We start from the raw sequence: 14,054 nt of genomic DNA, 5'->3' as shown, positions 1-14,054 counted from the left end.
TTCTGGATGGCTACCAAAAATGATTTTCCCAAACATGATGCTTGTTAAAAACTATGACATTTTGTTCTTTGTTCTTTAAACTTCCTTGACTCCAGAATCTAGCTGTATGTTAATTTGTACTTGACTGTCAAATCATTCTTCAACCTTCCTTCTAACCTGGATATTTTCCTACTGTCTTCAAGCTTGGAAGAACTTTAATGATGCATACTTACTCTGGTAACAGGAAGCTAACACTGATGGTTGTTTGTTTAGAGGCATCAGTAGCAAGTGAATCCGGGCCACATGTTACCTGGAATTCCCTCTGCAAAATGAGGTGATGCTTTAAGTAGGAAGAGTGTGAATGGCTTTAAAGGGACACAAGATATCTAGATTTATAAAATGGTCTAAAGACATGCTTTTCACTTGAGTTAACTTTCTGTTCAAGCAAATAATAATTCTTTAATCTTGAAAAGCTCTTACGCACACTGTATAGCTCAAAACATTTCAAAATATTATTAGCACACAGTTCTCAAATTGGATGAGGCACTTACGGGCTTATCCCAGGGCTTCTGGGCTGGCACTGTGGTACTTGGCTCAATTTTCTGAAATTTACTCAGCGCTTCTTCATGAATTTGTTTCAGGTGCTGTTCTAACTGAAAATTACCATAAGTGAAGAACCTAAAATTTTGAAGGAAAATATTACTTGATTTTGGTTTAAATGATTAGAAATCAATAGTGATGGCTCTCTGCATGAAATGTAGGATACACAGTTTGCAGGATCTGGTAACAATCCAGTCTCCACGCTGAAGCAAACATTACATAAGAATATATTTTGTTTTCACTTAGTTTGACCACAAACACCAAACAGAAGCTTTTCCCTTTTTAATGAAAGGTGGGTAAAGCAAAACCCAAATCACACAGAAAGACTTAACTAAATGTAAATGCAACAAAAAGTGTTCTTTAGTCTTATTTCAAATCTGTCATAAAGGTAATACCAAAACCAAATGTGCTATTTTTAAAATATTTTATGACACTAACGATAGCAATACAATAATCCATCTAAACTAAAAGACAAAAATAAGGAATCTCATAAAATTCAAACTTAGGCTACAAATTTCAAATTATGCATGTTTTTAAGATAACATATTTATTATTCAACCAGAGGAAAAAGGTTACAATGCCAAAGTTGATTTTTTCCTTTACTGTAATGCTATCTGAGCTATGGGTAATTTGTATGTTAAAGAGCCTTTAAAAATGTTACACTCAAGGGTTTAGAAACAAATTTTACACCTTTAAGGGTGTGGATAATCCAGTAGCAATCAGCACCCCCTAGTGTCCACCCACTGATCTCTCAATGCCTTTCTTCACTTTCTGCACTCATCAGAAAATGGCTGGCTGAAGATTCAAGCAGGAAGAGCCTCCTGGTGCAGAAGGGTGGGGTAGATGAAAAACCAAAAATTCACTGAAGACTAAACTCTGCCAGAACTCCCAAGGGCCACAGATGGGACAATGTGAGTATAAAAATAAATTAATTAATAACTAAATTCCATTTTATCACACAACCTCCATGTGATCCTATTGGTACTACAAACAAAACAAAATAAAGAAGGCAGGAAATCAAGAAAGAAGCCTGTTTCGTCATCAATAGCAATAGCTCAGGCAACATTTCTCCCACTGAAGTTGAAAAGAAGCAGGCCCTGTCTTCCCCATGAGACCATATTTCAGGATGATTCAAATGCCCCAATTGAGGAAGGAAAGCTGTTTTTGCAGAAACCCAGAAAACAAATGTAGAAAAAATCATTATAAGAAAACTTTGCAAGTCCTAAGTAACTGATTCAAGCAACAATCATCAATACTGTGATGAAGAACTCAACTGATATTCACAGGGAATCAGAAATTGCACCCACCAGATGGCCTTTGGTTGTAGCAAAAAAAAAAAAAAAACCAACAAACCAGAACCTCACAGGGCAAGAGGATGGCTGTCACCATCTGACCCACTGACATTAGCACTGCTATTGGTGCCTGAATAGGCACCGCAGTGCCAATGGGACGTGGCAGGGAATACAGAGCATCATCTATAAAGGACTCTAACCAAGTCCTTGGATGATTTTCCAGTTCTGGGAAATCTAGGGACAGTTAGTCAATGCCACAAAGTATCCACACAACCCAGAAAGTGAGGAAGCCCAGGCAAGCGTGGCCTGACCTCCCACAGTCCTCCGTGAGAGTGTATCCAGGACACACAAAATGACGAAGTATCATGCATGGGCCCCATGTGGATCAAATAGGTATCTGGGGGTCCACTAGAAAATCTGAATACAGAGTAAGAAACAGATGGTTTTAAGAAGGCATGTTGTCAGGCACCAGTGGTCACGCCTGTAACCCTATCTAGAAAATACCTAACACAAAAAGGGCTGTTGGAGTGGCTCAAGGTGTAGGTCGAGTTCAAGCCCCAGTACTGCAAAAAATAAAAAAGCATGTTTTATTTTGTTAAATGTGAAAAAACTATCTTATCTTATGTAAGAAAATATTTTAGGATCACAAAACTACTTAGAAGTAAGCAATTATGCCTGTAATTTACTTTAAAAAATGACAGGAAAGAAAAATAATTTACTTCAAAAAAATACCAGCAAAGAAGAGTGTATGAAGGTTCAAGATTCTATTTTACTTTTCTATATGCTTGCAAGTTTTCATAGTTCGATTAAAAATTTTTTATATAAAGTATATTTGCAGATATGATTTTGCACTAGGATTTATTTTTACATATAGTTATTAGCATTTGATTACTAGTGATATACGAAACAAGTGACTTATTAAGTATCTAAGGTTCAATTATTGCAACCACCGCTTACAGAGCACTTCTGCATACCAAGGGCAGCGCTCAGGGGTTTAGGAACACTGTGAGAATAAGTCTACAAAGTGGATGTCCTCACAAGCACTGCCATCCTTCATGTAATGAAGCTGTGACACAGAGGCCGGGATGGGGGCTGGGAGTCTCCACCAAGCGGCTCCACAGGTGTAATCAACGTGCCGTGCCAATTTAGAGTTATCACTATAGGTAATCTGAAATAAAGTCTGAGTAAGTTAGACTGGCAAACTTAAGCAAAGAGTCTTATCAGAACATATATAATTCTTTGCAAAATGTGAGAGAAACGTGTCATTTACTGTAAGAATGCAAACAAGTCAATCTTCATCCACCATTAAACCTTTATCACAAAGTTTTACCTAGCATTACTTGGGTGATAATGAGTAGCATGAAACTGTTTAAGTTGCTCCCATGTCAGCTCTGGGATGCACAATGGATCACCTCCGGAGATCACTGAGTAAGTATGGTCAGGAAGAAGTTTGTTCTGAAGGTGCTGTGAGAATATCCTCTCATTATCTGTCTTGAAATTTAAGGAGAAAATGAATAAATGAAAACTATATGTAAAATAATTGTGTACCCCATAACATTACCATCAAAGACAGACTACATATACAATGATTTTTCCATAATATCAGAATATGGCCTAGGTATGTAGTAGGCCATTTCATCTAGGTTTGTACAAGTATGCTCTGTGATGTTCCCACAACAAAATCACTTATTGATGCATTTCTCAGAATCACTATTAAGTAATAGGTAACTGAAAAACACAGAGTCACAATCCATCAAATAAATCACAAGCTGGACCTATCATACCTTGCACATAAAACTCCTAACGACATCAATGCATGTGTTGTTTAACTCAGCATTTAATTTACTCAGAATCTGCTCAGGGGACCCACGGACTTGTTCTCTTGGAAGGGAAGAACAATTGACTTTTCAATATGTACTGGGTGAACAACTGCACAGCTGAAATCAAGGAAAGCGCACATGGGTGTGCAGGATTCCTTTTGTCCACTAGCCATCTGGACTAAAACGTGAGTTGCAAGAAGTATCTTGAAAAAATTGATAGCAAATGGAGTACGAAAGGTTAAGAAAGAGTTCACCACCTGAAAGAGGCCACAGGAATCAGGGAGAGACATGGGATATACAAGGTACCTCATGAACTTCAGAGAGACTAGGGCAGAACAGGGCAGTCTGTCAAGCCAGGAGAATACCAGATGAAGCCTGGCCTTTTATTACTGATGGCTGTTTCTACAGCACTAACCCCAGCTAATTCATTTATTCATTACATAAGGTGGGAATAGTGAATGAAATAACTACATACCAACTATTTTTCAAATGTATCTATACTTCAATATTTTAGACAGCTAAGATAACTTAATACAATAGAAAAAAGGAAAACCACTTACAAATGCTCCCTTCATCTCATTAAAGACAACGCCTTTAAAGATTAAGGGCGTTTGGGGGTCACTTGGATTCTCGTGTTCTAGTCGCCATCCTTCCTGCCTAAATAGATGATAAATAGATCAACAGAAGGTGATAGTGATTCTAAAACTTAAGTCTAATTCAAGTAGTCATTACTTACCAGAAATCTAGTTCCCGCAAGCATGGGAAAAAGGTTGCATCCAAATACACTGAGAGGAGGTTCTGAAAATCCATGGGATTTTGTGTGGAAAATGGATACAGAGTATAATCACTAGCTGAGGACAAATGAAAAGTCAGATTTTAAAATATGAGAGATTCCTACAAAAATTATTTACTTTCAAACGTCACTTGCCCACAACAGTAAATTTAACCATCAGGAGAACAAAAGGCAGTAAGGACCTCCCATTTCCTGTGGGCTCACCACTCTCCTTTCCCAGACCCAACTCAAGGTCTTCCCTTAATAGGCACTCATACTAATTCTCTTTTTTTTTTTCATACTAATTCTTGCATGAACTTTCACACAGTTTTTATGTGCCTGGAAAAATAACCTTATCCTGCATGAGTGCCAATTTCATCTACCCTTTAATCCCCTCCCTCTATAGAATGCTCTGCTTAGTCAGCCTAGTCACCATCCTTACTTTGCTGAAAGTGAACCCAAACAATACTAGTATTAATTATAATGCTACAGATGCCACATATAGCAGTATTCCCAAAAGAATTCTGAACTTTTTCAGAAAAAAAAAAGCATGGAAAACCTTTTTTCTAAATCCCCAGTTTTTATATGAAATCTGACCATGATATGAGTAGAGATTGGTAAAAATTTAGTCTACTACATTTATCCTTCTCTCTCTTTTTTTTTTTTTTTTTTTTTAAAGAAACTAACTGAATTGTTTGTGGCTGGCAAGCCCAACAGCGATTTTGTCTGAGGACATCAGTCTTACCTGTAAAGGCATTCATAAAAGTGGATAACGACCTGTTCAACATTTTGAAGAAAGGGTCTCTACATGGATATTTCTGAGAACCACACAGGACTGTGTGTTCAAGAATATGTGGAACACCAGTACTATCCATTGGAGTAGTGCGAAACTGTACACTGAGGCAAGGGAAGAAAAGGATAAAATGGTACTGGTTAAGCTTAATACTGACCAAAAGAATTCCTGAGCCTATGATCACCGTTATTAAAAACAGTCATTCTAACATCAATCACAGCGTTCCAATGAAACATTTTCTGTCAATAACGTATGAAATCGCTGATTCAGACTGCAAGATTTTAATGTGTTTAGATGAGGAGATAAATTCCTATCATCATTCCCCTATCTTTTCAGAATGTTCCATCAATCAAAGTAAAACATTAATGAGATAGTATTTTATATATCTTAATGTATGGCAGATATTTTAAATGCAAACATGCAAGAATATGTTTTCCAATGCATCACACACCTGAACAAATTATTTTTGTCTTCCCTCGCCAGATGTAAATATCTGGCTCCTGTGTTGTCATGACTGAGCTTCACTGCAGTTAGGAAGAGTTCAGGAATACACGTCACCTGTGGTAAGAAGAAAACTGTGAGCAGCTAAACTTAGGTAGAATGGTTGCCTTCAACACACTGAGAGAACTGACTTTTCTGCCTTAAATTAGAGGACTCCTGGAAGCCAGAAGTTTAGAACTGGAAGGGCCAGGCCATTTTGTCCAAATTCATGGTCCTAAATGAAGAAAGCAAGCAGTATGCAGCGAGAATGCACGCTATTTTTTTTTCTTAGTATTTGCTCTGCATTTGTAAACATGCCTCATGAAACCCTGTGAGGAATACATTCCCATTCTCATTTATAGATGAAAAGAACTGAGACGCAAAGTGATGAAGAAAAGCTACCCAGATCACAGAGCTAGGATTCCCATAGTGTCTGGGTCCTTTCTATTATACTGTGTCACACCTAAATGCTTTATCTAGTTAAGAATTGGTTCTCAGTTCTCAGTGTTAAGTGGGAGTCATTACCAGCTGCTTGCCTCTAGTGGAAGGTAATCATGCACACATAGGATCTTCATAACACTGAGAAGAGCATAAATGCGCTCAACAAAAATGAATAGGTCGCTGTGCATAGTGGTACATGCCTATAATCCCAGTACTTGGGAGGATAAGGCAGGAGAATCATGAGTTCAAGGCTAGCCTGCTGAAAAGAGAGACCCTGTCTTAACTGCCCTCCTCTTCACACACACACACACACACACACACACACACACACACACACACACAGAGAGAGAGAGAGAGAGAGAGAGAAGGAATCCTCACTATCCAGAAATGGGGCAGTGGAGAGGGGGAGACAAGGGTGTCTTCTCTCACTTCATAAGCTTCCATAGTTCTTGATGTTAAAGAAAGTATCCTGTCTTCCAAATGTATGCCAGTTGGCCCTCTTTTCTTCAACCACACATCATATCACTGTGATACCAGACTGTACATCCACCATCCTCTTTTTTCAGGGGCCATGAAGTAACCTGGCCATTTTCCCAAAGGCAATTAATAACAAAACTGTAATTAGAAGTTGCAACTGTGAGCCTAATTTAGGGGCCTAACAAATATCACATGGTCTTCTGATGCCTACAAAATTTATGGCTGGTACTACTTATGTTTCCAAGTATAATGTCTTATACACAGATGATCAATGTATTTAAAATCAGCAGCAGACACAGTGAGAGGCCTGCCTAATAACAGCTTTCAGGGTAACTGTTTTCCAAACAAGAATCATGGCTTGTCATAAAATAAGCTGTTTTTTTTTAATTTGGAAAACAAAGGTGAAGAATCTATCATTCTGAATAAGGTCTTTAGTAACAATAACTTGTACTATAAGTCCAAACTTTTCTGCCTGGCTTTTAAGGGGCTTCACAAATGCCCTGACCCTGTCTTCATGACTTACTTTTCCTGGACCTTCCCTCATGTCCTGACAAAAGATAAATGCTTTCTTTCTTAAATGCCACCTTCACCAGGAAGAACGCTGAGTCCCTCTCCCACCAGCAGTTCTATCACTGTCTTTTCTCCCCCACTTTGCCCATGACACTTCTGAATGGTGCTTGTCATGCTATGCCTTTAATATAGATGCATTACGAGGCTTTCTAGATTATAAACTGTTTGACCTTGTATTTACCATAGCGTCAAGCAGACCCAAAGCCAACAACTAAATATTTGAAGTGCGTACTTTTTAATTATTACATCAAAGATCCAGGCAAAACAAAGCAACAATCAAAAAATTCACTTTAACATAAACCAAAGTAATACTGGCCCATAATCTCTTCTTCTTTATAATTTTTAGACCCAAATGGCTCAGAACAGTTTCTACATATGTTTAGAGCAAAGTATGTGAATGACAAAACATGACTAAAAAATGCAGGAAACTGAGTCTTTACTGATCACAAGCAGAGTGAACCATCAACTTTGGCTACAGAAACATCAGTGTGTTTGATTACAAATACCCTGCTGAGAGTGTTACTTTCTAAAATTTGCAAAGAAACCAGGCTTCAAAGTATACCCCTGGGGATCATTTCATTTGCAAACTGTCCTGTTGAACACTAACCACAGGTCAGGAACCACACCCAGGCCTGGAGATACAAAGATAAGAACTGCAGCCTTGGCTCTGAGGCGCTTAGATGCCAGCAGAAGCTGCATGTGTTACCTGCATCCATTTATAAAGCACAAACCCAGGCAGACCCATACCTGGTTTACTGTGAATCCGTGAATCTTTTCTCCCACTTTATACCGCAGAGCTTTCTCACTAGCTTGGTCACTCCTCTCCCTGCAGATTTTGTGGTGCACATTGCTGTATTTAAGAAAAGTTATTGTTAGATGGTTTTCAGGGAAGTTGTTTGGTTAACATAACTCAACAACATCATGGACCTATATATATAGCCATGTGGTAAGATAATTAACTAAAGAAAAATTTTATCTTGCATCTTCCAAAATCTTGGGCTAAACTCCACTAAATTAAACTCCACTAAAACTAAACTCCACTGAAGTTCTTTCCTTTAACCTTTTTATCTCATCTCAGATAAACTTTCATAGTATCAAAATCAACGATGCAATGTCAAAAACTCTTTATTTGTACATTTTCACAGATAACTACAATATTATGGTATAAATTTCCCATTACTGTACAAAAACAATTCTCATGTCAACATTCCTTCTTTCCATTAAATAATTCTCACAGGCCTTCACATTAAGTCAATAAATTTACACTCCAATAACATCTCATCACTTATTTACCAAGAGTGAAAATTAAAGCCTAGTATCACCAGCAACTCTTATACCACTGTGCAAGTGGGAGTGCAGATAGGGGTGATTTTGTAAAAGCTTTTGGTGTTACTGTATATAGAAAATCTGAAGATTAGCGAGTCCTTCTCCTCTATCTATTTATGTATATGTCCTGGAGTGCTTGTACTTGTGTACAGGTTATGCTGGCACTAAGCTGAACAGCCCCAACCTCACCCAACTCAGGTGGCCATCAACAGAAAGCTAAGGTCTATTCATTCAATAAAATAAACTTCGCATAAAAATAGACAACTGCATTTAAAAGGATGTGGGTCACATAATATTGAACAACAAAAATACAAGTCAGTGGAGCAGGACAGTACTGGGGCTTGAACTCACAGCCTTACACTTATGAGTCAGGCACTCTAACACTTGAGCCACACTTTCAGCCCTTTTGGCTTTAGGTTATTTTTCACTTTTTGCAGGGAGGGAGGGGGAAGGCAGGCACATACCGCCATGCCCAGCTTGTTTGTTGAGATGGAGGCTCTAGCTAACTTTTTGTCCAGGCTGACCCTGAACCTTGATCCTCCCGTCTTGAAGTAGCTGGGAGTATAGGCAAGGACCAGGCAAGTTTTTTAAAAGCACAACATTGTTCTACATAGGTTATTATTCAAACAGGTAACACTATTGTAGGAAATGTATAAAGATAGTAAAAATATAAAGAAAAAGCAGGGAAATCATTTTAAGTTAGGAGAATGACTTCCTAACAGGGAGGTAGAGGGTTATAACCAGTTAAGGGCAATCTTAAGCCCAGTAACACTGACACAATTTGCTTTTAGATTTTCTACACTACCATTATAACTCAGAAATATTTATTTCAAACATTATATGTACAGGGGGAAAAACACTGATTCAACCATTGACAATAGTACAGAAATAAGCTAAAATGAACCAAATTTCCTTATTGATTTAGAAAATTCTAGATTATGAGACGCAGAAGGATTTTAACAAACTATCATCAAGAGCACAAACATGTTTGAAACCCTGAGAGATGACACTAGGATTTACCCCCCACCCACTTTACTTTCTGGTGACTTACTACATACATGAGTAAAGTTCTTGCTGCCAAATTCCAACACTCTGTAAGGGCCTCTCAATAACTGAGACCCCCATGTTTACTCATCTGTGCCAACAGCAGCTAAACTACACTATAAAGTTTTATGGATCAGCATGAAAACTAAGCACTTTATCATCTTTATTCTTCCATAATCGAGTCATTAAAAAAAAGTTCACTAACCAGGAGGCTACAATTTTGTGAAAGTATCGCAGCCTAAAGTGGAAGGCTCAAGGCTGTAAAGGACCTCTCTGCCTCACAACAAAAATGAAACGGGAGCAAATCTATTAATGAGAACCATAAACTGCCAGTCACCTTTATTACACGTGTTGAAATCCACATCAATGACCAGCTTCACTTCAAAAAGCCCTGGCTGCCCAGACGGGGCCACCCACTCTGGGATCCCCTGAGGTCGGGTCAGGCCATGCCCTCAGGCCTGGTTCCTCTTTAGATCACAGCCTTCCCGATTGCAACACCCCATCCCTGATAGTTGGGGCAGGAACTCCTGGGGAAGGAGGATGCCCTGCCATCCCCAGGAGCAAAAAAAGACCTCCCGGCAGGCCCTGCAGGGGTCCTCGGACTGGGCTCTGAGCTATCAGGGTTTGGAAGCCCCAAAGGAGGAATTTCAGGGTTCAGGAACCCCGGGCGAGAAGTGCCGGAGTGGAGCAACCCAGAAGAGCGACGTCTGGGTGCAGGAGCCTAGACAGGGAGATCGGAGTTAGGGAACCCGCAGAGCGGGTAGCTGTCACTCCAGGCCCAGGGATGGGAAAGACCTGGACACCTCCCATTAGCGACCCGCCATCCTCCGCCCTGGTCCCAGTGCCCCGGCCTCCACAGCGCGCGATGTCTCTCTCACCCGGCGCTGGGTCTCCGCAGCCACCCAAGAGCCCGCATCCCGCTGCAGCGCCACATGGCTCGTGATCCGCTCCGGGCCAGCCGGGGCACAGTCCTTAACCCGACGCACGGCCCTGGGCGGAGCATGACGGCCGCGACTCCTATTGGTCAGTAGGCACGGCAACGTCCTCTCCAATAGGCTGGCGAGGAAAAGGGCGGATCTCTCTGTAGCGGGATCGGCCTGGAGAGTGGAGCGTGGGCTCGGGAGGGGCGGGCCCGGGGGCGGGGCCAGCTGCTGAATGGAGGCGGGGCGCGGCTTGGAGAACGGGACAGATGATAGGCCGGGACGCCGTGAAGGACAGGGCTGGAGAGCGGGAAGGGGGCTGGGCACAGAGGGGGCGAGGTGAGGTGAGGGACCGCAGAGAACAGGTGAAGGACGGGACCTGTGCAGGCGATGGGCGGGACGCGGTGCCCGGCAGTCTGGAGCCCTGGCGGGTGAACACTGGGATGCTTTTTGGTCCCTCGGGCGAGGCCTGTGAACTCACTGTCTGCCGACCCACAGGCGTGGGCGGGAGTAAAGGATGCCCAGCTTGGTCCCTCTCCAGGAGCCTTAGCCTCCCGGGCTGGTGGCTTCATGGATGTGACCCGAGGGCTGCGCTGTCGGTTCCCCAGGCCAAGACCTAGTGATGCTGTGCCTGTTAGGAAGGGCACGGTCTCCTCGCAAAACCCCCGGCGCACCACGGGACCCCTCAGCGCTCCCGCCCCCGGGGCCCGCTACTCCCCACTTCGTTCCGTTCTGCATTCCTTTTTTAGACCGGCATCATAACATTTATTAAAATAATACTCTGAGTTAATAGCAACAGCAAAGAACCAGGGAATTAAAATTCTACGCTCTGCCTTCCAAGTCTAGCAAGACTGCAGGTGTGTGCTCAGATTTCCAAAGCAGCTCAGAGCCCCAGTTGGAAACCAGGGAGAGGCTTTAGGAGGCCAGGGCACCCCTGGGGTAGGTTCTGGCGCTGGGGCTGCAAGGGGAACATTTGGGGTTACCCAGGTCTGGGGAGTGTTTGGGTGGGACTTGGAAAACATAAGACACTCTTCTGACCTCGGTTTCACAGAGCCTTTCCCTCTTCCCATCACTCTTGTCGCGCTCTCCTGGGCCGCTTAGTGCAAACAGGGTCACATCTTCCTCTCCCTTCTGCTGTGCCCCAAAGACAAAATGGCTACAGAAGGTTTAAACGTGTACAGGTGTTTCAGTAATATATAGAGACAGAAAGTCAGAAAGCATATATGAAAGTCTCCATAGTGGAGCTGATTCTGCAGTTAAGCAAGTACCTCCTTGGTGATGAACCAAAATGAACCAGAAGAAAGGTGATAATAAGAAGCTGTGCACACAAACACACTACGTTGTATTTTTCTTCTAGGGAAGATTTGAGTGATAAATTTTAGTGAGTCATCACATGTCTGTGATCTTGAAGAAGACAGCTGGATGTTATTAATCCTTTTGTGGGTGTGCAGGAAACTGAGGCACTGAAGGGGGGTTATATTTTCCCTCTCTGAAGAATAGATGCTATATAAATCCAGTAATTACCACTTACTTATATGTTCCCATCTTACTGATGGGTAACCTAGATACACATGCAGCAAGAATTTTAATTATCCATCTATAACTATTTATGAGCAACATTTGACCTAATTTTTAGATATATATGTAATTTCAATTTATATTAAGAAAATACAGTGCAGAAGTGAGAAATCAGAAATTATACATTTACTATATTACAACCTCATCCTATGTTATAGGGAAAAATAATTGTTTTGGCAAGGTTAACAAGTAAGTTTTTTTTTTTTTAACAGAATGCTTGGCACTAAGAAGAATAAACAAATATTAGGGTTTTGGAGTTTGTGTCTCCCCTAAAAGATGTTGGAGTTCTGATCTCACAATACTTCAAAATGTGACTGCATTTGGAGACAGGGTTTTTACAGATGTAATCAAGCTAAAATGAGGTAATTGGTGTGGGCCTTACCCTAGTATTATTGGTGTTCTTATACAAAAAGAAAATTTGGACTTGAAGAGAGACATACTCACAGGAAGAAAGGACAATGTAAAAATAAAGCCAGAGACAAGGAAGATGCTTCCATAAGCAGAGGAATGCCAATGATTCCTGCAAGTCACCAAAAGCTAGGTGAGAAACATGAGACAGATTCTGCCTCACAGCCTCAGAAGGGACAACTGCCAACACCTTGATCTTGGACTCCTAGCCTCCAGAACTGGAAGATAATAAATCTCCATTGTTTTAAGCCACCCAATTTATGGCACACTTTCTTACTGCAACCCTAGCAAACTAGTACAGAAAAGTCAAGGTTCTTTTGCCTCTGGGAAAAAAATGGAGTGATTGAATCAAATATGGTGTTTTCCAGCATTCCATTTCATTGACATAATGCATACTATTGAAAAACCTTTGTTTCTGAATGCATCATAAAACAAAAATGATGATTGTTGGAAATTGTTGGATAAGCTCAGTGTCTCCAAATTCAGAATTATGGAAACTTATAGGATGTCAACAAACTCAATACTAATAAGACAGTATAAGGAGAAAGAGATCTATACTTACTGAAAAAGAGCACTACTACACTGTTCCTGGGAATGTAAATTAGTGAACTACCATGGAAAAGCAATTTGGAGGTCCCTCAAAAAAACTAGAAATAGAACTACCTTATGATCCAGCAATGCTACTGCTAGGCATATATCTGAAGGAATGTGCTCCAGAATATGGTAAAGCTGCTTGCACACCCATGTGTATTGCAGCACAGTTTACAATAGCCAAGCTTTGGAAGCAGCCAAGATGTCCCATGACTGATGAGTGATTAAGAAAATGTGGTGTATATTCACAGTGGAATTTTATTCAGCCATAAAGAAGACTGAAATTACGTTGTTTGCAGGTAATGAAGCTCAAAAAAATCAAAGGTTGCATGTTTTCTAAGACCTATAAGTTAAATGTATATAGAAACATACATGGATATCTATCTACTATATAGATAGAGATAGATAGATAGATAGATAGATATCAGAGAGAGAACAAAATTGTACTAGTGAGTCCATCTGAGGGGGCTATGGGAAGCAGGAGAAATGAAGAAAATGTTAGAGAGTAAAAACTATTGAAACAACCCATCTATATATGAATATAATATAATGTACTGTACAGTAAAGTGTTGAATATTAGGGAAGCAGAGGAAGTTAATTTGATTAAAGAACCCAATATAAACAGACATGGGGAGGGGAGTGGGCATAAGGAAAGCGTGAAAGAGAGTATATATATATTGAATGTATTTTTTATCTATATATGAAAATAGAAGAATGAAACCTGTTGAAATTGTTCTAAAAGTGGGGGAGGGAGACAAGGGGAAAAGGGAGAACATGGTGGGGGTAAATCCAATTAAGATATACTGTTAGCACATATGTAAAAATCACAATGTATCTCCCTGTACAACTATTTCTGCTTCTTGTTATAGAAAAAAAATCTGCAAATGGCCACAGAATAAGTCATTACCTTGGACCCTCATCTACAAGTACACTCTTTAGGATGTATCTTAGGCAGAGAAAGGA

General features: G+C 40.6%; 1 protein-coding gene across 1 annotated transcript in view; it reads right to left on the bottom strand.

Moving 5' to 3' along the window:
• Pitrm1 (pitrilysin metallopeptidase 1) overlaps positions 1-10,609 on the bottom strand; it is a 28,140-nt gene extending 17,531 nt beyond the window's left edge. The window contains exons 1-9 of the mRNA XM_020161355.2: positions 10,473-10,609; positions 7,972-8,074; positions 5,708-5,814; positions 5,209-5,360; positions 4,428-4,542; positions 4,252-4,348; positions 3,202-3,362; positions 531-657; positions 213-301 (exon numbers count right to left, since the gene is read on the bottom strand). Coding sequence (XP_020016944.2) covers positions 213-301; positions 531-657; positions 3,202-3,362; positions 4,252-4,348; positions 4,428-4,542; positions 5,209-5,360; positions 5,708-5,814; positions 7,972-8,074; positions 10,473-10,597 — 1,076 coding nt within the window. The 5' untranslated portion in view covers positions 10,598-10,609. The remainder of the gene's footprint in view (positions 1-212; positions 302-530; positions 658-3,201; positions 3,363-4,251; positions 4,349-4,427; positions 4,543-5,208; positions 5,361-5,707; positions 5,815-7,971; positions 8,075-10,472) is intronic.
• Positions 10,610-14,054: the final 3,445 nt, after the last annotated feature.

The sequence above is a fragment of the Castor canadensis genome, chromosome 15 (genome assembly GCF_047511655.1).
Source record: "Castor canadensis chromosome 15, mCasCan1.hap1v2, whole genome shotgun sequence".
NCBI classification, from domain to species: Eukaryota; Metazoa; Chordata; class Mammalia; order Rodentia; family Castoridae; genus Castor; species Castor canadensis.
Note: the sequence above shows the minus strand (reverse complement) of the source record. Positions and strands in the feature narration are given on the sequence as shown.